Source organism: Oncorhynchus keta, chromosome 22, assembly GCF_023373465.1.
Source record: "Oncorhynchus keta strain PuntledgeMale-10-30-2019 chromosome 22, Oket_V2, whole genome shotgun sequence".
Taxonomy (NCBI): domain Eukaryota; kingdom Metazoa; phylum Chordata; class Actinopteri; order Salmoniformes; family Salmonidae; genus Oncorhynchus; species Oncorhynchus keta.
In genome coordinates, this window is record NC_068442.1 from 56374366 (window position 1) to 56398764 (window position 24399).

At 45.5% G+C, this 24399-nt stretch overlaps 1 protein-coding gene across 1 annotated transcript in view; it reads right to left on the reverse strand.

The window, feature by feature from the left end:
• The window catches only part of LOC118382349 (gamma-aminobutyric acid receptor subunit beta-3-like), a 94674-nt gene that overhangs the window by 31586 nt on the left and 38689 nt on the right, over positions 1–24399 (reverse strand). Inside the window, exons 4-5 of the mRNA XM_052475749.1 lie at positions 17834–18054; positions 3365–3447 (exon numbers count right to left, since the gene is read on the reverse strand). Coding sequence (XP_052331709.1) covers positions 3365–3447; positions 17834–18054 — 304 coding nt within the window. The remainder of the gene's footprint in view (positions 1–3364; positions 3448–17833; positions 18055–24399) is intronic.

The window sequence follows — 24399 nt, forward strand, 5'->3', positions numbered from 1 at the left end:
GGCCCGCTCTACTATAGCCCCGTTGATGTTAATGGGGGCCTGTTCGGCCATCCTTTTCCACGATCAGCTCCTTTGTCTTGTTCAAGTTGAGGGATAGGTTGCTCTCCTGGCACCACACTGCAAGGTTTCTGACCTCCTCCCTATAGGCTGTCTCATCGTTGTCAGTGATCAGGCCTACAACTGTTGTGTCGTCAGCAAACTTAATGATGGTGTTGGAGTCGTGCTTGGCCATGCAGCCATGGGTGAACGGGGAGTAGGAGGGGACTGAGCACGCACCCTTGAAGGGCCCCAGTGTTGAGGATCAGCGTGGCAGATGTGTTGCTGCCTACCCTTACCACCTGGGGGCAGCCAGTCAGGAAGTCCAGGATCCAGTTGCAGAGGGAGGTGTTCAGTCCCAGGGTCCTTAGCTTCGTGATGAGCTTTGTGGGCACCATAACGCAGAGCTGTAGTCAATGAACAGCATTCTCACGTAGGTGTTCCTTTTGTCCAGGTGGGAAAGGGCAGTGTGGAGTGCGATTGAGATTTTGTTATCTGTGGATCTGTTGGGGCAGTATGCAAATTGGAGTAGGTCTAGGGTTTCTGGCATGATGGTGTTGATGTGAGCCATGACCAGCCTTTCAAAGCACTTCATGGCTACCGATATGAGTGCTACGGGGCGGTAATCATTTAGGCAGGTTACCTTCGCTTTCTTGGGCACCGAGATGGTCTGTTTGAAACATGTAAGTACTATAGACTCAGTCAGGGAGAGGTTGAAAATGTCAGTGAAGACACTTGCCAGTTGGTCCATGCATGCTTTGAGTACATGTCCTGGTAATCTGTCTGGTCCCGCAGATTTGTAAATGTTGACCTATTTAAAGGTCTTGCTCACATCAGCTACGGAGAGTGTGATCACACAGTCATCCGGAACAGCTGGGGCTCTCATACATGCTTCAGTGTTGCTTGCCTCGAAGCGAGCATAAAAGGCACTTAGCTGGTCTGGTAGGCTCGCATCACTGGGCAGCTCGCGACTGAGTTTCCCTTTGTAGCCCATAATAGTCCTGTATTGGCGTTTTGCCTGTTTGATGATTTGTCTGAGGGCATAGCGGGATTTCTTATAAGCTTGGGGATTCGAGTCAGCAAACTTTCAGTTACTGGCCCAATGCTCTAACCACTAGGCTACCTGCCGCTCTAGCCTTTAGCTTGGTGCGGATGTTGCTTGTAATCCATGGCTTCTGGTTGGGAAATGTACGTAGGGTCACTGTGGGGAAAACGTCGTTGATGCACTTATTTATGAAGCCGGTGACTGGCATGCCATTGGATGGATCCGGGAACATATTCCAGTCTGTGCAGGAAAACAGTCCTGTAGTTTATCATCCGCGTCATCCACTGCGTTCATCCACCTCTGGCCTGCTCGCCTCCCAACCACTGAGGAAGTACAGTTCCCGCTCAGCCCAGTCAAAACTGTTCGCTGCTCTGGCCCCCCAATGGTGGAACAAACTCCCTCACGACGCCAGGACAGCGGAGTCAATCACCACCTTCCGGAGACACCTGAAACCCCACCTCTTTAAGGAATACCTAGGATAGGATAAGTAATCCTTCTCACCCCCTAAAAGATTTAGATGCACTATTGTAAAGTGGCTGTTCCACTGGATGTCATAAGGTGAATGCACCAATTTGTAAGTCGCTCTGGATAAGAGCGTCTGCTAAATGACTTAAATGTAAATGTATGTAAATGTCATCTGACCACTTCCGTATTGAGTGAGTCACTGGTACTTCCTGCTTTAGTTTTTGCTTGTAAGCAGGAATCCGGAGGATAGAATTATGGTTAGATTTGCCAAATGGAGGTCGAGGGAGAGCTTTGTACACATCTCTGTGTGTGGAGTAAAGGTGGTCTAGAGTTTTTTACCCTCTGGTTTGTTTTTTTATGTTAAGGTGAATGCACCAATTTGTAAGTCGCTCTGGATAAGAGCGTCTGCTAAATGACTTAAATGTAAATGTTGCACATGTAACATACTGGTAGAAATTAGGTCAAATGGATTTAAGTTTCCCTGCATTAACGTCCCCGGCCACTAGGAGTGCCACATCTGGATGAGCATTGTATTGCTGGCTTATGGCCTTATAGAGTTGGTTGAATGTGGTCTTAGTGCCAGCAATGGTTTGTGGTGGTAAATAGATGGCTACGAATAATATAGATGAGTACTCTCTTGGTAGATAATGTGGTCTACAGCTTATCATGAGGTATTCTACCTCGAGACTTCTTTAATATTAGACATTGCGCACCAGCAGTTATTGACAAATACACACCCCCGCCCCTCGTCTTAACAGATGTGGCTGCTCTGTCCTGCCGATGCATGGAGAAGCTAGCCAGCTCTATATTATCCGTGTCGTCGTTCAGCCACGTCTTGGTGAAACATAAGATGACAGTTTTTAATATCCCGTTGGTAGAATAGTCTTAATCGTAGATCGTCCAGTTTGTTTTCCAATGATTGGCTGCACGTTGGCCAATAGTACGGAGGGTAGTGGTGGTTTACCTATTCGTCGGCTAAATCCTTGCACCCGCCCTCCTCCCGCTTTTCCTCCGTCTTTTCCTCACGCTGATGATGGGGATTTGGGCCTTGTCTTGACAAAGCAGTATATCCTTAGAGTTAGACTCATTAAAGAAAAAAAACTCTTCATTCAGTTCGAGGTGAGTAATCGCTGTTCTGATGTCCAGAAGCTCTTTTTGGTCATAAGAGACGATAGCAGCAACACTATGTACAAAATAAGTTACAAACAATGTGGAAAAACCAAATAGCACCGTTGGTTTGGAACCCGTAAAATGACAGCCATCCCCTCCGGCGCAATTATACCGTCACTAGCTGGCCCCCATTCAGTACCCTGCCCTGAGCTTTGTCACAGTCACTAGACGGCTACCACCCGGTTACTCAACCCTGCACCATAGAGGCTGCTGCCTTATGTACATAGAATCACTGGTCACTTTAATAAATGTTTACATACTGTTTTACTCATTTCATATTTATATACTGTATTATAGTCAATGCTCATCCTATTCAACTATAGCTGGAAATGTACTATTCGATCCTACAGATATGGACAGCATGTGGATAGAATATATATTATAGTGTCTATACATCGCATCACATATATATATTTTTTTTTATACACCGGACTCCGACATTGCTTGTCCTAATATTTATATATATTTATATTATATATTTCTTAATTTCATTATATTACTTTTATCTTGTGTGTATTGTTGTGAATTGTTAGATATTACTGCACTGTTGGAGTTAGGAACACTACAGCATTTCCCTACACCCGCAATAACAATCTGCTAAATATGTGTATGTGACCAATAATTTGATTTGATATCTAGTTTACTCACAGCTCTCTATCTCCAGAGTACAGTTCTGTTCGTCCAGTGGGTATCTCCTCAGGTCCATCATACAGGCAGCCGTCGTTGTTATCCTACATCAAACAGACCAACATTGTGACGCAGATTAAGAAACAGGCATGGTGCGAGTCCATAAACATTTCCCTTTATAGTGCACCACTTCTGACCAAGGCCCATAGGGCTCTGGTGAAAACTAGTACACTAGGGAATAGGGTGCCATTTGGGACTGAATAAAAGATAGGCAAACACATCCTACAGAAAGACATGCTGATATTTATTTATTTAATTTAACCAGGAAAGTCAGTTAAGAACAAATTCTTATTTACAATGACGGCCAACACCAGCCAAACCCGGACCACGTTGGGCCAATTGTGGGTTCACACAACTATGGGACTCCCAATCACGGCCGGTTGTGATACAGCCTCGATACAAACCAGGGTGTCTGTGGTGACGCCTCAAGCAATGAGATGCAGTGCCTTAGACTGCTGCGCCACTCGGGAGCCCTGATAGACAGTAAAAATTCTGGACTGGCCTCATGAACAGGACCGACATGCTCAGATTCTCCGTAACCTTAGCACACATGCACACACCCACACCAATGAGAATGTCAGCCCTTTTCCAGCTGCCACCTCCAGAGCTAGAAAGAGCTGTGTGGGTTCTATTTGTCTGTGTTGAACCAACAACGTGAAGCCCTGAACACGCAGGTCCTGAAGAAACCTCTGGTTGAAACATGAACCCACTACAGCAGTCTCTTCTAGAGGTGTGCCCTGGCACTGGTCTGACTCACTAAGACAACACATACGTTAATCATGGTCTCCATGAGCCAACACACTGCCTGTCTGGTCCGATGTGGCCTGGTCTCCATGAGCCAACACACTCCCTGTCTGGTCCGATGTGGCCTGGTCTCAATGAGCCAAGACACTGCCTGTCTGGTCCGATGTGGCCTGGTCTCAATGAGCCAACACACTGCCTGTCTGGTCCGATGTGGCCTGGTCTTAATGAGCCAAGACACTGCCTGTCTGGTCCGATGTGGCCTGGTCTCAATGAACCAACACACTGTCTGTCTGGTCCGATGTGGACTGGTCTCAATGAGCCAACACACTGCCTGTCTGGACCGATGTGGACTGGTCTCAATGAGCCAAGACACTGCCTGTCTGGTCCGATGTGGCCTGGTCTCAATGAACCAACACACTGTCTGTCTGGTCCGATGTGGCCTGGTCTCAATGAGCCAACACACTGTCTGTCTGGTCCGATGTGGCCTGGTCTCAATTAACCAACACACTGCCTGTCTGGTCCGATGTGGCCTGGTCTCAATGAGCCAACACACTCATTACTACAGGGAATGTTGGAAGCATAAGTAAGCCTTGTATTGGAAGCATAAGTAAGCCTTGTCTGAGCCAAAGTTTACCTAGGTTCACTAAACGGGGCAGAGACTAGGTTCACTAAACGGGGCAGAGACTAGGTTCACTAAACGGGGCAGAGACTAGGTTCACTAAACGGGGCAGAGACTAGGTTCACTAAACGGGGCAGAGACTAGGTTCACTAAACGGGGCAGAGACTAGGTTCACTAAACGGGGCAGAGACTAGGTTCACTAAACGGGGCAGAGACTAGGTTCACTAAACGGGGCAGAGACTAGGTTCACTAAACGGGGCAGAGACTAGGTTCACTAGAGACTAGGTTCACTAAACGGGGCAGAGACTAGGTTCACTAAACGGGGCAGAGACTAGGTTCACTAAACGGGGCAGAGACTAGGTTCACTAAACGGGGCAGAGACTAGGTTCACTAAACGGGGCAGAGACTAGGTTCACTAAACGGGGCAGAGACTAGGTTCACTAAACGGGGCAGAGACTAGGTTCACTAAACGGGGCAGAGACTAGGTTCACTAAACGGGGCAGAGACTAGGTTCACTAAACGGGGCAGAGACTAGGTTCACTAAACGGGGCAGAGACTAGGTTCACTAAACGGGGCAGAGACTAGGTTCACTAAACGGGGCAGAGACTAGGTTCACTAAACGGGGCAGAGACTAGGTTCACTAAACGGGGCAGAGACTAGGTTCACTAAACGGGGCAGAGACTAGGTTCACTAAACGGGGCAGAGACTAGGTTCACTAAACGGGGCAGAGACTAGGTTCACTAAACGGGGCAGAGACTAGGTTCACTAAACGGGGCAGAGACTAGGTTCACTAAACGGGGCAGAGACTAGGTTCACTAAACGGGGCAGAGACTAGGTTCACTAAACGGGGCAGAGACTAGGTTCACTAAACGGGGCAGAGACTAGGTTCACTAAACGGGGCAGAGACTAGAGACTTCACTAAACGGGGCAGAGACTAGGTTCACTAAACGGGGCAGAGACTAGGTTCACTAAACGGGGCAGAGACTAGGTTCACTAAACGGGGCAGAGACTAGGTTCACTAAACGGGGCAGAGACTAGGTTCACTAAACGGGGCAGAGACTAGGTTCACTAAACGGGGCAGAGACTAGGTTCACTAAACGGGGCAGAGACTAGGTTCACTAAACGGGGCAGAGACTAGGTTCACTAAACGGGGCAGAGACTAGGTTCACTAAACGGGGCAGAGACTAGGTTCACTAAACGGGGCAGAGACTAGGTTCACTAAACGGGGCAGAGACTAGGTTCACTAAACGGGGCAGAGACTAGGTTCACTAAACGGGGCAGAGACTAGGTTCACTAAACGGGGCAGAGACTAGGTTCACTAAACGGGGCAGAGACTAGGTTCACTAAACGGGGCAGAGACTAGGTTCACTAAACGGGGCAGAGACTAGGTTCACTAAACGGGGCAGAGACTAGGTTCACTAAACGGGGCAGAGACTAGGTTCACTAAACGGGGCAGAGACTAGGTTCACTAAACGGGGCAGAGACTAGGTTCACTAAACGGGGCAGAGACTAGGTTCACTAAACGGACCAGGTTCACTCGTCTCTTCCGACTAGGTTCACTAAACGGGGCAGAGACTAGGTTCACTAAACGGGGCAGAGACTAGGTTCACTAAACGGGGCAGAGACTAGGTTCACTAAACGGGGCAGAGACTAGGTTCACTAAACGGGGCAGAGACTAGGTTCACTAAACGGGGCAGAGACTAGGTTCACTAAACGGGGCAGAGACTAGGTTCACTAAACGGGGCAGAGACTAGGTTCACTAAACGGGCAGAGACTAGGTTCACTAAACGGGGCAGAGACTAGGTTCACTAAACGGGGCAGAGACTAGGTTCACTAAACGGGGCAGAGACTAGGTTCACTAAACGGGGCAGAGACTAGGTTCACTAAACGGGGCAGAGACTAGGTTCACTAAACGGGGCAGAGAGACTAGGTTCACTAAACGGGCAGAGACTAGGTTCACTAAACGGGGCAGAGACTAGGTTCACTAAACGGGGCAGAGACTAGGTTCACTAAACGGGGCAGAGACTAGGTTCACTAAACGGGGCACAGACTAGGTTCACTAAACGGGGCAGAGACTAGGTTCACTAAACGGGGCAGAGACTAGGTTCACTAAACGGGGCAGAGACTAGGTTCACTAAACGGGGCAGATTCTAGGAACCCAGATATTCCTATCTAAACTGATCCTGAAAGGCTTCATCAGATGGCCTACCTCTAAAAAACACTGGATATTCTGAGATTACATATCTGTGGTGGTTTAGCCTCGGTCTGAGAGGCTCCCCGACTGTGGTGGTTTAGCCTCGGTCTGAGAGGCTCCCCGACTGTGGTGGTTTAGCCTCGGTCTGAGAGGCTCCCGACTGTGGTGGTTTAGCCTCGGTCTGAGAGGCTCCCCAACTGTGTCCCGAATTAACCCCTATTTCCTAAGTAGTACACTACTTTTGGCCGGGGCCCGCATAGTGCTTTGGTCAAAAGTAGTGTACTATACAGGAAATAGAGTTCCATTTGGAACTGAGGTGCTTCCCAAAATGGCTTCCTGCATCAGTTAGATGTCCAGGATGGAGAGACGTGTGTGTGTGAGTCTCTGAATGTAGCCATACGACCACTTTACCAGGAAAACACATGAGCATTTCTCCATTAACGGCCTCCTAACAGACCAGCAAATCGTCTCTTCCGCTATCCATTAAATCAGATCAGTCTCTTCCTTCCTGGATAGGTTGATGTCTTCTCTTCCTGAGTTGTTAGTACTCTGTTGGGATGCCATGATGCATCTGATGGCCTATTGCTAATACAAGCTTCTGATAGGAGAAGGGGGATATCTAGTCAGTTGTACTGAATGCCTTCAACTGAAATGTGTCTTCTTGCATTTAACCCAACCCCTCTGAATCAGAGAGGTGGGGGGGGCATTTAACCCCTCTGAATCAGAGAGGTAGGGGGGACATTTAACCCCTCTGAATCAGAGAGGTAGGTGGGGGGGGGCATTTAACCCCTCTGAATCAGAGAGGTAGGGGGGGCATTTAACCCCTCTGAATCAGAGAGGTAGGTGGGGGCATTTAACCCCTCTGAATCAGAGAGGTAGGGGGGCATTTAACCCCTCTGAATCAGAGAGGTAGGTGGGGGGGGGCATTTAACCCCTCTGAATCAGAGAGGTAGGTGGGGGGGGGCATTTAACCCCTCTGAATCAGAGAGGTAGGGGGGGCATTTAACCCCTCTGAATCAGAGAGGTAGGTGGGGGGCATTTAACCCCTCTGAATCAGAGAGGTAGGTGGGTTTGGGGGGCATTTAACCCCTCTGAATCAGAGAGGTGGGGGCATTTAACCCCTCTGAATCAGAGAGGTGGGGGGGCATTTAACCCCTCTGAATCAGAGAGGTAGGTGGGGGCATTTAACCCTCTGAATCAGAGAGGTAGGTGGGGGGGGGCATTTAACCCCTCTGAATCAGAGAGGTAGGGGGGGGGCATTTAACCCCTCTGAATCAGAGAGGTAGGTGGGGGGGGCATTTAACCCCTCTGAATCAGAGAGGTAGGTGGGGGGGGGCATTTAACCCCTCTGAATCAGAGAGGTAGGGGGGGGCATTTAACCCCTCTGAATCAGAGAGGTGGGGGGGGAGGGCATTTAACCCCTCTGAATCAGAGAGGTGGGGGGGGCATTTAACCCCTCTGAATCAGAGAGGTGGGGGGGCATTTAACCCTCTGAATCAGAGAGGTAGGTGGGGGGGGCATTTAACCCCTCTGAATCAGAGAGGTGGGGGGGGGGGCATTTAACCCCTCTGAATCAGAGAGGTGGGTGGGTGGGGGAGGGCATTTAACCCTCTGAATCAGAGAGGTGGGGGCATTTAACCCCTCTGAATCAGAGAGGTGGGGGGGGTGGGCTGCCATAATCGACATCCACGTCTTCAGCGCCCGTGGAACAACATTAAGCACTTTTCCTAAATGATGTCATTCTGGTCTGCTACTATACAGACCAAGTGATTGCACTTTGCCTCTTCATCACTAAAAAACTATTTTTACTTAAAAAAGTGTAACTGGTCTGTGCCTCTTTAACTAAGGGAGAACCTGAGTACACTATTTATTATATTGCACTATATTCACTGCAACATATATAATATACGGCTACATACAACATATACAATATACTGCTACATATACCATATATATAATATACTGCTACATATACCATATATAATATACTGCTACATATAACATGGCACATATATGATATACTGCTACATACACCATATACTGCTACATATAATATATACAATATACTGCTACATATAATATATACAATATACTGTTACATATAATATATACAATATACTGCTACATATACCATATATATATACACAATATACTGCTACATATACCATATATATAATATACTGCTACATATACCATATATATAATATACTGCTACATATACCATATATATAATATACTGCTACATATAACATGGAACATATATAATACAGGACACAGGATCCGCGTCGCGGAAAACATATTCTTGGTCGTACTGATGGTGAGTTGACGCTGATCTTATATTCAGTAGTTCTTCTCGACTGTATGTAATGAAACCTAAGATGACCTGGGGTACTAATGTAAGAAATAACACGTAAAAAAACAAAAAACTGCATAGTTTCCTAGGAACGCGAAGCGAGGCGGCCATCTCTGTCGGCGCCGGAAGTAGAAACATACAATATACTGCTACATATACCATATAAATAATATACTGCTACATATACCATATAAATAATATACTGCTACATATACCATATAAATAATATACTGCTACATATAACATATATAATATACTGCTACATATAACATATATAATATACTGCTACATATACCATATATATAATATACTGCTACATATACCATATATATAATATACTGCTACATATACCATATATATAATATACTGCTACATATACCATATATATAATATACTGCTACATATACCATATATATAATATACTGCTACATATACCATATATATAATATACTGCTACATATACCATATATATAATATACTGCTACATATACCATATATATACTATACTGCTACATATACCATATATAATATACTGCTACATATACCATATATAATATACTGCTACATATACCATATATATAATATACTGCTACATATACCATATATATAATATACTGCTACATATACCATATATATAATATACTGCTACATATACCATATATATAATATACTGCTACATATACCATATATATAATATACTGCTACATATACCATATATATAATATACTGCTACATATACCATATATATAATATACTGCTACATATACCATATATATAATATACTGCTACATATACCATATATATAATATACTGCTACATATACCATATATATATAATATACTGCTACATATACCATATATATATAATATACTGCTACATATACCATATATATATAATATACTGCTATATATACCATATATATATAATATACTGCTACATATACCATATATATAATATACTGCTACATATACCATATATATAATATACTGCTACATATACCATATATATAATATACTGCTACATATACCATATATATAATATACTGCTACATATAATATAGACAATATACTGCTACATATAACATATATAATATACTGCTACATATACCATATATATAATATACTGCTACATATAACATATATAATATACTGCTACATATACCATATATATAATATACTGCTACATATAACATATATAATATACTGCTACATATAATATACTACTACATATAATATACTGCTACATATAATATACTGCTACATATACCATATATATAATATACTGCTACATATACCATATATATAATATACTGCTACATATAAACAATATACTGCTACATATACCATATATATAATATACTGCTACATATACCACATATATAATACATTGCTACATATACCACATATATAATACATTGCTACATATACCATATATAATACACTGCTACATATACCATATATAATACACTGCTACATATACCATATATATAATACATTGCTACATATACCATATATAATATACTGCTACATATACCATATATAATATACTGCTACATATACCATATATAATATACTGCTACATATACCACATATATAATACATTGCTACATATACCATATATAATATACTGCTACATATACCATATATAATATACTGCTACATATAACATATATAATATACTGCTACATATACCATATATATAATATACTGCTACATATAACATATATAATATACTGCTACATATAATATACTGCTACATATAATATACTGCTACATATACCATATATATAATATACTGCTACATATACCATATATATAATATACTGCTACATATACCATATATATAATATACTGCTACATATACCATATATATAATATACTGCTACATATAAACAATATACTGCTACATATACCATATATATAATATACTGCTACATATAAATAATATACTGCTACATATAAATAATATACTGCTACATATACCATATATATAATATACTGCTACATATAAATAATATACTGCTATATATACCACATATATAATATACTGCTACATATACCATATATATAATATACTGCTACATATAAAAAATATACTGCTACATATACCATATATTGCTACATATACTATATATAATATACTGCTACATATACTATATATAATATACTGCTACATATAACATGGAACATATACAATATACCGCTAATGCCCAGAATGCACTGTCATACATACAGTATTTGGCCTCTACAGCACATCAGTGTATTAACTAAAAGATTGTTGTTTCTAGTTGTCTCCTGTGTTAAAACCTAGCATGCAGCTGAATGGCACAGTGATGGGATCCAGTCCATTCCTATAGAGAAAGCTGTAGAACAGTGATGGGATCCAGTCCATTCCTATAGAGAAAGCTGTAGAACAGTGATGGGATCCAGTCCATTCCTATAGAGAAAGCTGTAGAACAGTGATGGGATCCAGTCCATTCCTATAGAGAAAGCTGTAGAACAGTGATGGGATCCAGTCCATTCCTATAGAGAAAGCTGTAGAACAGTGATGGGATCCAGTCCATTCCTATAGAGAAAGCTGTAGAACAGTGATGGGATCCAGTCCATTCCTTTAGAGAAAGCTGTAGAACAGTGATGAGATCCAGTCCATTCCTATAGAGAAAGCTGTAGAACAGTGATGAGATCCCATTCCTATAGTCCATTCCTATAGAGAAGCTGTAGAACAGTGATGAGATCCAGTCCATTCCTATAGAGAAAGCTGTAGAACAGTGATGGGATCCAGTCCATTCCTATAGAGAAAGCTGTAGAACAGTGATGAGATCCAGTCCATTCCTATAGAGAAAGCTGTAGAACAGTGATGGGATCCAGTCCATTCCTATAGAGAAAGCTGTAGAACAGTGATGAGATCCAGTCCATTCCTATAGAGAAAGCTGTAGAACAGTGATGAGATCCAGTCCATTCCTATAGAGAAAGCTGTAGAACAGTGATGGGATCCAGTCCATTCCTATAGAGAAAGCTGTAGAACAGTGATGGGATCCAGTCCATTCCTATAGAGAAAGCTGTAGAACAGTGATGGGATCCAGTCCATTCCTATAGAGAAAGCTGTAGAACAGTGATGGGATCCAGTCCATTCCTATAGAGAAAGCTGTGGGACAGTGATGGGATCCAGTCCATTCCTATAGAGAAAGCTGTAGAACAGTGATGGGATCCAGTTCATTCCTATAGAGAAAGCTGTGGGACAGTGATGGGATCCAGTCCATTCCTATAGAGAAAGCTGTAGAACAGTGATGGGATCCAGTCCATTCCTATAGAGAAAGCTGTGGGACAGTGATGGGATCCAGTCCATTCCTATAGAGAAAGCTGTAGAACAGTGATGAGACCCAGTCCATTCCTATAGAGAAAGCTGTAGAACAGTGATGGGATCCAGTCCATTCCTAAAGAGAAAGCTGTAGAACAGTGATGGGATCCAGTCCATTCCTATAGAGAAAGCTGTAGAACAGTGATGAGATCCAGTCCATTCCTAAAGAGAAAGCTGTAGAACAGTGATGGGATCCAGTCCATTCCTATAGAGAAAGCTGTGGGACAGTGATGGGATCCAGTCCATTCCTATAGAGAAAGCTGTGGAACAGTGATGAGATCCAGTCCATTCCTATAGAGAAAGCTGTAGAACAGTGATGGGATCCAGTCCATTCCTATAGAGAAAGCTGTAGAACAGTGATGGGATCCAGTCCATTCCTATAGAGAAAGCTGTAGAACAGTGATGGGATCCAGTCCATTCCTATAGAGAAAGCTGTAGAACAGTGATGGGATCCAGTCCATTCCTATAGAGAAAGCTGTGGAACAGTGATGAGATCCAGTCCATTCCTATAGAGAAAGCTGTAGAACAGTGATGGGATCCAGTCCATTCCTATAGAGAAAGCTGTAGAACAGTGATGGGATCCAGTCCATTCCTATAGAGAAAGCTGTAGAACAGTGATGAGATCCAGTCCATTCCTATAGAGAAAGCTGTAGGACAGTGATGAGATCCAGTCCATTCCTATAGAGAAAGCTGTAGAACAGTGATGGGATCCAGTCCATTCCTATAGAGAAAGCTGTAGAACAGTGATGAGATCCAGTCCATTCCTATAGAGAAAGCTGTAGAAGAGTGATGGGATCCAGTCCATTCCTATAGAGAAAGCTGTAGAACAGTGATGGGATTCCAGTCCATTCGAGAAAGCTGTAGAACAGTGATGGGATCCAGTCCATTCCTATAGAGAAAGCTGTAGAACAGTGATGAGATCCAGTCCATTCCTATAGAGAAAGCTGTAGAACAGTGATGAGATCCAGTCCATTCCTATAGAGAAAGCTGTAGAACAGTGATGGGATCCAGTCCATTCCTATAGAGAAAGCTGTAGAACAGTGATGGGATCCAGTCCATTCCTATAGAGAAAGCTGTGGAACAGTGATGAGATCCAGTCCATTCCTATAGAGAAAGCTGTAGAACAGTGATGGGATCCAGTCCATTCCTATAGAGAAAGCTGTAGAACAGTGATGGGATCCAGTCCATTCCTATAGAGAAAGCTGTAGAACAGTGATGAGATCCAGTCCATTTCTATAGAGAAAGCTGTGGAACAGTGATGGGATCCAGTCCATTCCTATAGAGAAAGCTGTAGAACAGTGATGGGATCCAGTCCATTCCGAAAGAGAAAGCTGTAGAACAGTGATGGGATCCAGTCCATTCCTATAGAGAAAGCTGTAGAACAGTGATGGGATCCAGTCCATTCCTATAGAGAAAGCTGTAGAACAGTGATGAGATCCAGTCCATTCCTATAGAGAAAGCTGTAGAACAGTGATGAGATCCAGTCCATTCCTATAGAGAAAGCTGTAGAACAGTGATGGGATCCAGTCCATTCCTATAGAGAAAGCTGTAGAACAGTGATGGGATCCAGTCCATTCCTATAGAGAAAGCTGTGGAACAGTGATGAGATCCAGTCCATTCCTATAGAGAAAGCTGTAGAACAGTGATGGGATCCAGTCCATTCCTATAGAGAAAGCTGTAGAACAGTGATGGGATCCAGTCCATTCCTATAGAGAAAGCTGTAGAACAGTGATGGGATCCAGTCCATTCCTATAGAGAAAGCTGTAGAACAGTGATGGGATCCAGTCCATTCCTATAGAGAAAGCTGTAGAACAGTGATGGGATCCAGTCCATTCCGAAAGAGAAAGCTGTAGAACAGTGATGGGATCCAGTCCATTCCTATAGAGAAAGCTGTAGAACAGTGATGGGATCCAGTCCATTCCTATAGAGAAAGCTGTAGAACAGTGATGGGATCCAGTCCATTCCTATAGAGAAAGCTGTGGAACAGTGATGGGATCCAGTCCATTCCCATAGAGAAAGCTGTAGAACAGTGATTGGATCCAGTCCATTCCTATAGAGAAAGCTGTAGAACAGTGATGGGATCCAGTCCATTCCTATAGAGAAAGCTGTAGAACAGTGATGGGATCCAGTCCATTCCTATAGAGAAAGCTGTAGAAAAGTGATGGGATCCAGTCCATTCCTATAGAGAAAGCTGTAGAACAGTGATGGGATCCAGTCCATTCCTATAGAGAAAGCTGTAGAACAGTGATGGGATCCAGTCCATTCCTATAGAGAAAGCTGTAGAACAGTGATGGGATCCAGTCCATTCCTATAGAGAAAGCTGTAGAACAGTGATGGGATCCAGTCCATTCCTATAGAGAAAGCTGTAGAACAGTGATGGGATCCAGTCCATTCCTATAGAGAAAGCTGTAGAACAGTGATGGGATCCAGTCCATTCCTATAGAGAAAGCTGTAGAACAGTGATGGGATCCAGTCCATTCCTATAGAGAAAGCTGTAGAACAGTGATGGGATCCAGTCCATTCCTATAGAGAAAGCTGTAGAAAAGTGATGGGATCCAGTCCATTCCTATAGAGAAAGCTGTAGAACAGTGATGGCTGTTTTTGGCCCCTTTTTTTTGGACCTTTTTTAAATTTGTAATAATGACAATTACAACAATACTGAATGAACACTTATTTTAACTTAATATAATACATCAATAAAATCAATTTAGTCTCAAATAAATAATGAAACATGTTCAATGTGGTTTAAATAATGAAAAAACAAAGTGTTGGAGAAGAAAGTAAAAGTGCAATATGTGCTATGTAAGAAAGCTAACGTTTCAGTTTCTTGCTCAGAACATGAGAACATATGAAAGTTGGTGGTTCCTTTTAACATGAATCTTCAATATTCCCAGACAGCCACCCTCGAAGCATCGTTACCCATCGCTCCACAAAAGCTGCGGCCCTTGCAGAGCAAGGGGAATAACTACTCCAAGTCTCAGAGCGAGTGACGTTTGAAACGCTATTAGCGCGCACCCCACTAACTAGCCAGCCATTTCACATCGGTTACACCAGCCTCATCTCGGGAGTTGATGGGCTTGAAGTCATAAACAGCGCAATGCTTGAAGCACAGCAAAGAGCGGCAGGAAAGTGCAGGAAAAGTGCAGTTTGAATGAATGCTTACGAGCCTGCTGCTGCCTACCACCGTTCAGTCAGACTGCTCTATCAAATCATAGACTTAATTATAACATAATAACACAGAGAAATACGAGCCTTTGGTCATTAATATGGTCGAATCCGGAAACTATCATCTCGAAAACAAGACTTTTATTATTTCAGTGAAATACAGAACCGTGGTGGCATCCATTAGTCTAAATATTCCTGTTACATTGCACAACCTTCAATGTTATGTCATAATTACGTAAAATTCTAGGCGGCCCAAACTGTTGCTTATACCCTGACTCTGCGTGCAATGAACGCAAGAGAAGTGACACAATTTCACCTGGTTAATATTGCCTGCTAACCTGGATTTCTTTTAGCAAAATATGCAGGTTTAAAAATATATACTTCTGTGTATTGATTTTAAGAAAGGCATTGATGTTTGGTTACGTACAAATTGGAGCAACTATACGCACAGCATCAATTATATGCAACGCAGGACACGCTAGATAAACTCGTAATATCATCAACCATGTGTAGTTATAACTAGTGATTATGATTGAGTTTAATGCTAGCTAGCAACTTACCTTGGCTTACTGCATTCGCATAACAGGCAGGCTCCTCGTGGAGTGCAATGTAATCAGGTGGTTAGAGCGTTGGACTAGTTAACTAAGGTTGCAAGATTGAATCCCCTGAGCTGACAAGGTTCAAATCTGTCATTCTGCCCCTGAACAGGCAGTTAACCGACCGTTCCTAGGCTGTCTTTGAAATTAAGAATGTGTTCTTAACAGACTTGCCTGGTTAAATAAAGGTTAAAAAAGTTAAATAAACATTTTAAAAATCGTTCAAATCGGTGTCTAAAAATACAGATTTCCGATTGTTATGAAAACTTGAAATCGGCCCTAATTAATTGGCTATTCAGATTAATCGGTCGACCTCTAATATATATGGAGTGACAGTACTAACCTCAGATGAGACATTATATCTATATGTGGAGTGACAGTACTAACCTCAGATGAGACATTATATATATATATATATATATATATGTGGAGAGACAGTACTAACCTCAGATGAGACATTATATCTATATGTGGAGTGACAGTACTAACCTCAGATGAGACATTATATATATATATATATATATATATGTGGAGAGACAGTACTAACCTCAGATGAGACATTATATATATATATAGAGAGACAGTACTAACCTCAGATGAGACATTATATATATATAGAGAGAGAGACAGTACTAACCTCAGATGAGACATTATATCTATATGTGGAGTGACAGTACTAACCTCAGATGAGACATTATATATATATGGAGAGACAGTACTAACCTCAGATGAGACATTATATATATATATATAGAGAGACAGTACTAACCTCAGATGAGACATTATATATATATGTGGAGAGACGGTACTAACCTCAGTCCGTAGAGCACGGTGCCGTACTAACCTCAGTCCGTAGAGCGCGGTGCCGTACTAACCTCAGTCCGTAGAGCGCGGTGCCGTACTAACCTCAGTCCGTAGAGCGCGGTGCCGTACTAACCTCAGTCCGTAGAGCGCGGTGCCGTACTAACCTCAGTCCGTAGAGCGCGGTGCCGTACTAACCTCAGTCCGTAGAGCGCGGTGCCGTACTAACCTCAGTCCGTAGAGCGCGGTGCCGTACTAACCTCAGTCCGTAGAGCACGGTGCCGTACTAACCTCAGTCCGTAGAGCACGGTGCCGTACTAACCTCAGTCCGTAGAGCACGGTGCCGTACTAACCTCAGTCCGTAGAGCACGGTGCCGTACTAACCTCAGTCCGTAGAGCACGGTGCCGTACTAACCTCAGTCCGTAGAGCACGGTGCCGTACTAACCTCAGTCCGTAGAGCACGGTGCCGTACTAACCTCAGTCCGTAGAGCACGGTGCCGTACTAACCTCAGTCCGTAGAGCACGGTGCCGTACTAACCTCAGTCCGTAGAGCACGGTGCCGTACTAACCTCAGTCCGTAGAGCACGGTGCCGTACTAACCTCAGTCCGTAGAGCACGGTGCCGTCCGGATGCAGTCGGATCATACGGTTCTTCACGGTGACCCCATGCACAAAGGACTTCTTATCATTGAGGAAGTAGGTGTCGGGGACCCAGAGCTGGTCGGCGACCCGGTTATCCAGCGTCAGGTTGAGGGGGATCCCAGCGTACGCCAGCCTCTTGTCCCTCCAGTACTGCTGGAAGTACATGGTCAACGTGTAGTCCTGGAGACGCACAGAGAATTAGAGCAGTCGTATCATGGTTTCCCATCTACAGAACCAGTCAAACGTTTGGATACAACAACTCATTCAAGGGTTTTTCTTTATTTTTTTACTATTTTCCACATTGTAGAATAATATTGAAAACGTCAAAACTATGAAATAACACATATGGAATCTTGTAGTAACCAAAAAAAGTTTAAAACAAATCAAAATATATTTTATATTTGAGATTTTAAAAAAAAAAAGTAGCCACCATTTGCCGTGATGACAACTTTGCACACTCTTGGCATTCTCTCAACCAGCTTCATGAGGAATGCTTTTCCAACAGTCTGAAGGAGTTCCCACATATGCTAACAACTTTTTGGCTGCTTTTCCTTCACTCTGCTGTCCAACTCATCCCGAACCATCACAATTGGGTTAAGGTCGAATGATTGTGGTGGCCAGGTCATCTGATGCAGGGCGGCAGGTAGCCTAGTGGTTAGAGCGTTGGGCCAGTCACCGAAAGGTTGCTGGATCAAATTCCCGAGCTGACAAGGTAAAAATGTGTCCTTCAGTCCATAAGTAAAGGCAGTTAACCCACTGCTCCCCGGGCGTCGAAGACGTGGATGTCGATTATGGCAGCCCCCCACACCTCTCTGATTCAAAGGGGTTGGATTAAAAGCACAAGACAAATTTCAGATGAAGTCAGTTGTACAACTGACTAGGTATCCCCTTTTCCATCACTCTCCTCTTTCGTCAAATAGACCTTATACAGCCTGGAGGTGTGTTTTGGGTCATTGTCCTATTAAAAAAACGAACGTCAGTCCCAGTAAGGGAAAACCAGATGGGATGGTGTATCGCTTCATAATGCTGTGATAGCCCTGCTGGTTAAGTGTTCCTTGAATTCTAAATAAATCACAGACAGTGTCACCAGCAAAGCACCATCACACCTCCTCCTCCATGCTTCACGGTGGAAACCACACATGCAGTTATCATACGTTCACCTACTCTTTCTCACAAAGACACGATGTTTCCAACAAAAAAATCTCAAATTTGGACTCATCAGACCAAAGGACAGATTTCCACCGGTCAAATGTCCATTGTCTCTTCTTATTATTGGTGTCCTTTAGTAGTGGTTTCTTTGCAGCAATTCAACCATGAAGGCCTGATTCACGCAGTCTCCTCTCAACAGTTGATGTTGAGATGTGTCTGTTACTTGAACTCTGAAAAGCATTTATTTGGGATGCAATCTGCGGTGCAGTTACCTCGAATGAACTTATCCTCTGCAGCAGAGGTAACTCTGGGTCTTCCTTTCCTGTGGCGGTCCTCCTGAGAGCCAGTTTCATCATAGCGCTTGATGGTTTTTGCGACTGCACTTGAAGAAACTTTCAAAGTTCTTGAAATTGGATTGACTGACCTTCATGTCTTAAAAAGCAATGACAGACTGTCATTTCTCTTTGCTTATTTGAGCTGTTCTTGCCATAATATGGACTTGGTCTTTTACCAAATAGGGCTATCTTCTGTATACCACCCCTACCTTGTCACAACACAACTGATTGGCTCAAACACATTAAGAAGAAAGAAACTCCACAAATTAACTTTTAACTAGGCACACATGTTAATTGAAATGTATTCCAGGTGACTACCTCATGAAGCTGGTTGAGAGAATGCCAAGCTTGTGCACAGCTGTCATCAAGGCCAAAGGTGGCTACTTCAAAGAACCTATAATATATTTAGATTTGTTTAACTTTTTTTTTTGGTTACTACATGATTCCATATGTGTTATTTCATAGTTTTGATGTCTTCATTATTATTCCACAATGTAAAAATAGTCAAAATAAAGAAAAACCCATGAGGAATGAGTAAGTGTGTCAAACTGTATGCGTCCGTATATATAGACATAGGGCAGGGTTACGATAAGGTGTATCAAATAAAACACTGTATTTTACATCGTTTCAACCAACGCCCAAATATGGCATTTCATTGGGAGAACTACACTCTCTCACTAGCGTCAGGTTCAGGAGGCTCCTCCTCTCCTCACAGGAGAAGAGACAACCAACGGACAGAGATATTCATCACAGTCTGACAGTGGAAATAGATTTCCTGTCGTCAGGTTGATATTTATTGAAGTGTCAAACAACTCTATATTCCTCCCAACAACATGCCTTCAGCAGCCATTATTCAGGACCTGTCAAGCACAGACCCAGGCAGGGGGTGTCTAGTATAGCACAGACCCAGGCAGGGGGTGTATAGCACAGACCCAGGCAGGGGGTGTCTAGTATAGCACAGACCCAGGCAGGGGGTGTATAGCACAGACCCAGGCAGGGGGTGTATAGCACAGACCCAGGCAGGGGGTGTATAGCACAGACCCAGGCAGGGGTGTAGTGTATAGCACAGACCCAGGCAGGGGGTGTCTAGTATAGTACAGACCCAGGCAGGGGGTGTATAGCACAGACCCAGGCAGGGGTGTCTAGTATAGTACAGACCCAGGCAGGGGTGTCTAGTATAGCACAGACCCAGGCAGGGGTGTCTAGTATAGCACAGACCCAGGCAGGGGGTGTCTAGTATAGCACAGACCCAGGCAGGGGTGTCTAGTATAGCACAGACCCAGGCAGGGGTGTCTAGTATAGCACAGACCCAGGCAGGGGTGTATAGCACAGACCCAGGCAGGGGGTGTATAGCACAGACCCAGGCAGGGGGTGTATAGTATAGCACAGACCCAGGCAGGGGTGTCTAGTATAGTACAGACCCAGGCAGGGGTGTATAGCACAGACCCAGGCAGGGGGTGTCTAGTATAGTACAGACCCAGGCAGGGGTGTATAGCACAGACCCAGGCAGGGGGTGTCTAGTATAGCACAGACCCAGGCAGGGGTGTATAGTATAGCACAGACCCAGGCAGGGGTGTCTAGTATAGCACAGACCCAGGCAGGGGTGTCTAGTATAGCACAGACCCAGGCAGGGGGTGTCGAGTATAGCACAGACCCAGGCATGGGGTGTCGAGTATAGCACAGACCCAGGCAGGGGGTGTCTAGTATAGCACAGACCCAGGCAGGGGTGTCTAGTATAGCACAGACCCAGGCAGGGGTGTATAGCACAGACCCAGGCAGGGGTGTCTAGTATAGTACAGACCCAGGCAGGGGTGTCTAGTATAGCACAGACCCAGGCAGGGGTGTATAGCACAGACCCAGGCAGGGGTGTCTAGTATAGCACAGACCCAGGCAGGTGGTGTCTAGTATAGCACAGACCCAGGCAGGGGTGTCTAGTATAGCACAGACCCAGGCAGGGGTGTCTAGTATAGCACAGACCCAGGCAGGGGTGTCTAGTATAGCACAGACCCAGGCAGGGGGTGTCTAGTATAGCACAGACCCAGGCAGGGGGTGTCTAGTATAGCACAGACCCAGGCAGGGGGTGTATAGCACAGACCCAGGCAGGGGGTGTCTAGTATAGCACAGACCCAGGCAGGGGGTGTATAGCACAGACCCAGGCAGGGGGTGTATAGCACAGACCCAGGCAGGGGGTGTCTAGTATAGCACAGACCCAGGCAGGGGGTGTCTAGTATAGCACAGACCCAGGCAGGGGTGTATAGCACAGACCCAGGCAGGGGTGTATAGCACAGACCCAGGCAGGGGGTGTATAGCACAGACCCAGGCAGGGGGTGTATAGCACAGACCCAGGCAGGGGGTGTATAGCACAGACCCAGGCAGGGGGTGTATAGCACAGACCCAGGCAGGGGGTGTATAGCACAGACCCAGGCAGGGGGTGTCTAGTATAGCACAGACCCAGGCAGGGGGTGTATAGCACAGACCCAGGCAGGGGGTGTATAGCACAGACCCAGGCAGGGGGTGTATAGTATAGCACAGACCCAGGCAGGGGTGTCTAGTATAGCACAGACCCAGGCAGGGGGTGTCGAGTATAGCACAGACCCAGGCAGGGGGTGTCGAGTATAGCACAGACCCAGGCATGGGGTGTCGAGTATAGCACAGACCCAGGCAGGGGTGTCTAGTATAGCACAGACCCAGGCAGGGGGTGTCTAGTATAGCACAGACCCAGGCAGGGGTGTATAGCACAGACCCAGGCAGGGGTGTCTAGTATAGTACAGACCCAGGCAGGGGTGTCTAGTATAGCACAGACCCAGGCAGGGGTGTCTAGTATAGCACAGACCCAGGCAGGTGGTGTCTAGTATAGCACAGACCCAGGCAGGTGGTGTGTAGTATAGCACAGACCCGGGCAGGGGTGTCTAGTATAGCAAAGACCCAGGCAGGGGTGTCTAGTATAGCACAGACCTGGGCAGGGGTGTCTAGTATAGCACAGACCCAGGCAGGGGGTGTCTAGTATAGCACAGACCCAGACAGGGGTGTCTAGTATAGCACAGACCCAGGCAGGGGGTGTCTAGTATAGCACAGACCCAGGCAGGTGGTGTCTAGTATAGCACAGACCCAGGCAGGTGGTGTCTAGTATAGCACAGACCCAGGCAGGTGGTGTCTAGTATAGCACAGACCCAGGCAGGTGGTGTCTAGTATAGCACAGACCCAGGCAGGTGGTGTCTAGTATAGCACAGACCCAGGCAGGTGGTGTCTAGTATAGCACAGACCCAGGCAGGTGGTGTCTAGTATAGCACAGACCCAGGCAGGTGGTGTCTAGTATAGCACAGACCCAGGCAGGTGGTGTCTAGTATAGCACAGACCCAGGCAGGGGGTGTCTAGTATAGCACAGACCCAGGCAGGGGTGTCTAGTATAGCACAGACCCAGGCAGGGGTGTCTAGTATAGCACAGATCCAGGCAGGGGTGTCTAGTATAGCACAGACCCAGGCAGGGGTGTCTAGTATAGCACAGACCCAGGCAGGGGTGTCTAGTATAGCACAGACCCAGGCAGGGGTGTCTAGTATAGCACAGACTCAGGCAGGGGTGTCGAGCACAGACCCAGGCAGGGGTGTCTAGTATAGCACAGACCCAGGCAGGGGTGTCTAGTATAGCACGGACTCAGGCAGGGGTGTCGAGCACAGACCCAGGCAGGGGTGTCTAGTATAGCACAGACCCAGGCAGGGGTGTATAGCACAGACCCAGGCAGGGGGTGTCTAGTATAGTACAGACTCAGGCAGGGGGGTCTAGTATAGCACAGACTCAGGCAGGGGTGTCAAGTATAGCACAGACCCAGGCAGGGGGTGTATAGCACAGACCCAGGCAGGGGGTGTCTAGTCTAGCACAGACCCAGGCAGGGGTGTCTAGTATAGCACAGACCCAGGCAGGGGTGTCTAGTATAGCACAGACCCAGGCAGGGGTGTCTAGTACAGACCCAGGCAGGGGGTGTCTAGTATAGTACAGACCCAGGCAGGGGGTGTCTAGTATAGCACAGACCCAGGCAGGGGTGTCTAGTATAGCACAGACCCAGGCAGGGGGTGTCTAGTATAGCACAGACCCAGGCAGGGGTGTCTAGTATAGCACAGACCCAGGCAGGGGGTGTCTAGTATAGCACAGACCCAGGCAGGGGTGTCTAGTATAGCACAAACCCAGGCAGGGGTGTATAGCACAGACCCAGGCAGGGGTGTCTAGTATAGCACAGACCCAGTCAGGGCGTGTCTAGTATAGCACAAACCCAGGCAGGGGTGTCTAGTATAGCACAGACCCAGGCAGGAGGGGGCCTAGTATAGCACAGACCCAGGCAGGGGGTGTCTAGTATAGCACAGACCCAGGCAGGGGTGTCTAGTATAGCACAGACCCAGGCAGGGGTGTCTAGTATAGCACAGACCCAGGCAGGGGTGTATAGCACAGACCCAGGCAGGGGGTGTCTAGTATAGTACAGACCCAGGCAGGGGTGTCTAGTATAGCACAGACCCAGGCAGGGGGTGTATAGCACAGACCCAGGCAGGGGTGTCTAGTATAGCACAGACCCAGGCAGGTGGTGTCTAGTATAGCACAGACCCAGGCAGGGGTGTCTAGTATAGCACAGACCCAGGCAGGGGTGTCTAGTATAGCACAGACCCGGCAGGGGTGTCTAGTATAGCACAAACCCAGGCAGGGGTGTCTAGTATAGCACAGACCCAGGCAGGAGGGGGCCTAGTATAGCACAGACCCAGGCAGGGGTGTCGAGTATAGCACAGACCCAGGCATGGGGTGTCGAGTATAGCACAGACCCAGGCAGGGGTGTCTAGTATAGCACAGACCCAGGCAGGGGTGTCTAGTATAGCACAGACCCAGGCAGGGGGTGTATAGCACAGACCCAGGCAGGGGTGTCTAGTATAGTACAGACCCAGGCAGGGGTGTCTAGTATAGCACAGACCCAGGCAGGGGTGTATAGCACAGACCCAGGCAGGGGTGTCTAGTATAGCACAGACCCAGGCAGGTGGTGTCTAGTATAGCACAGACCCAGGC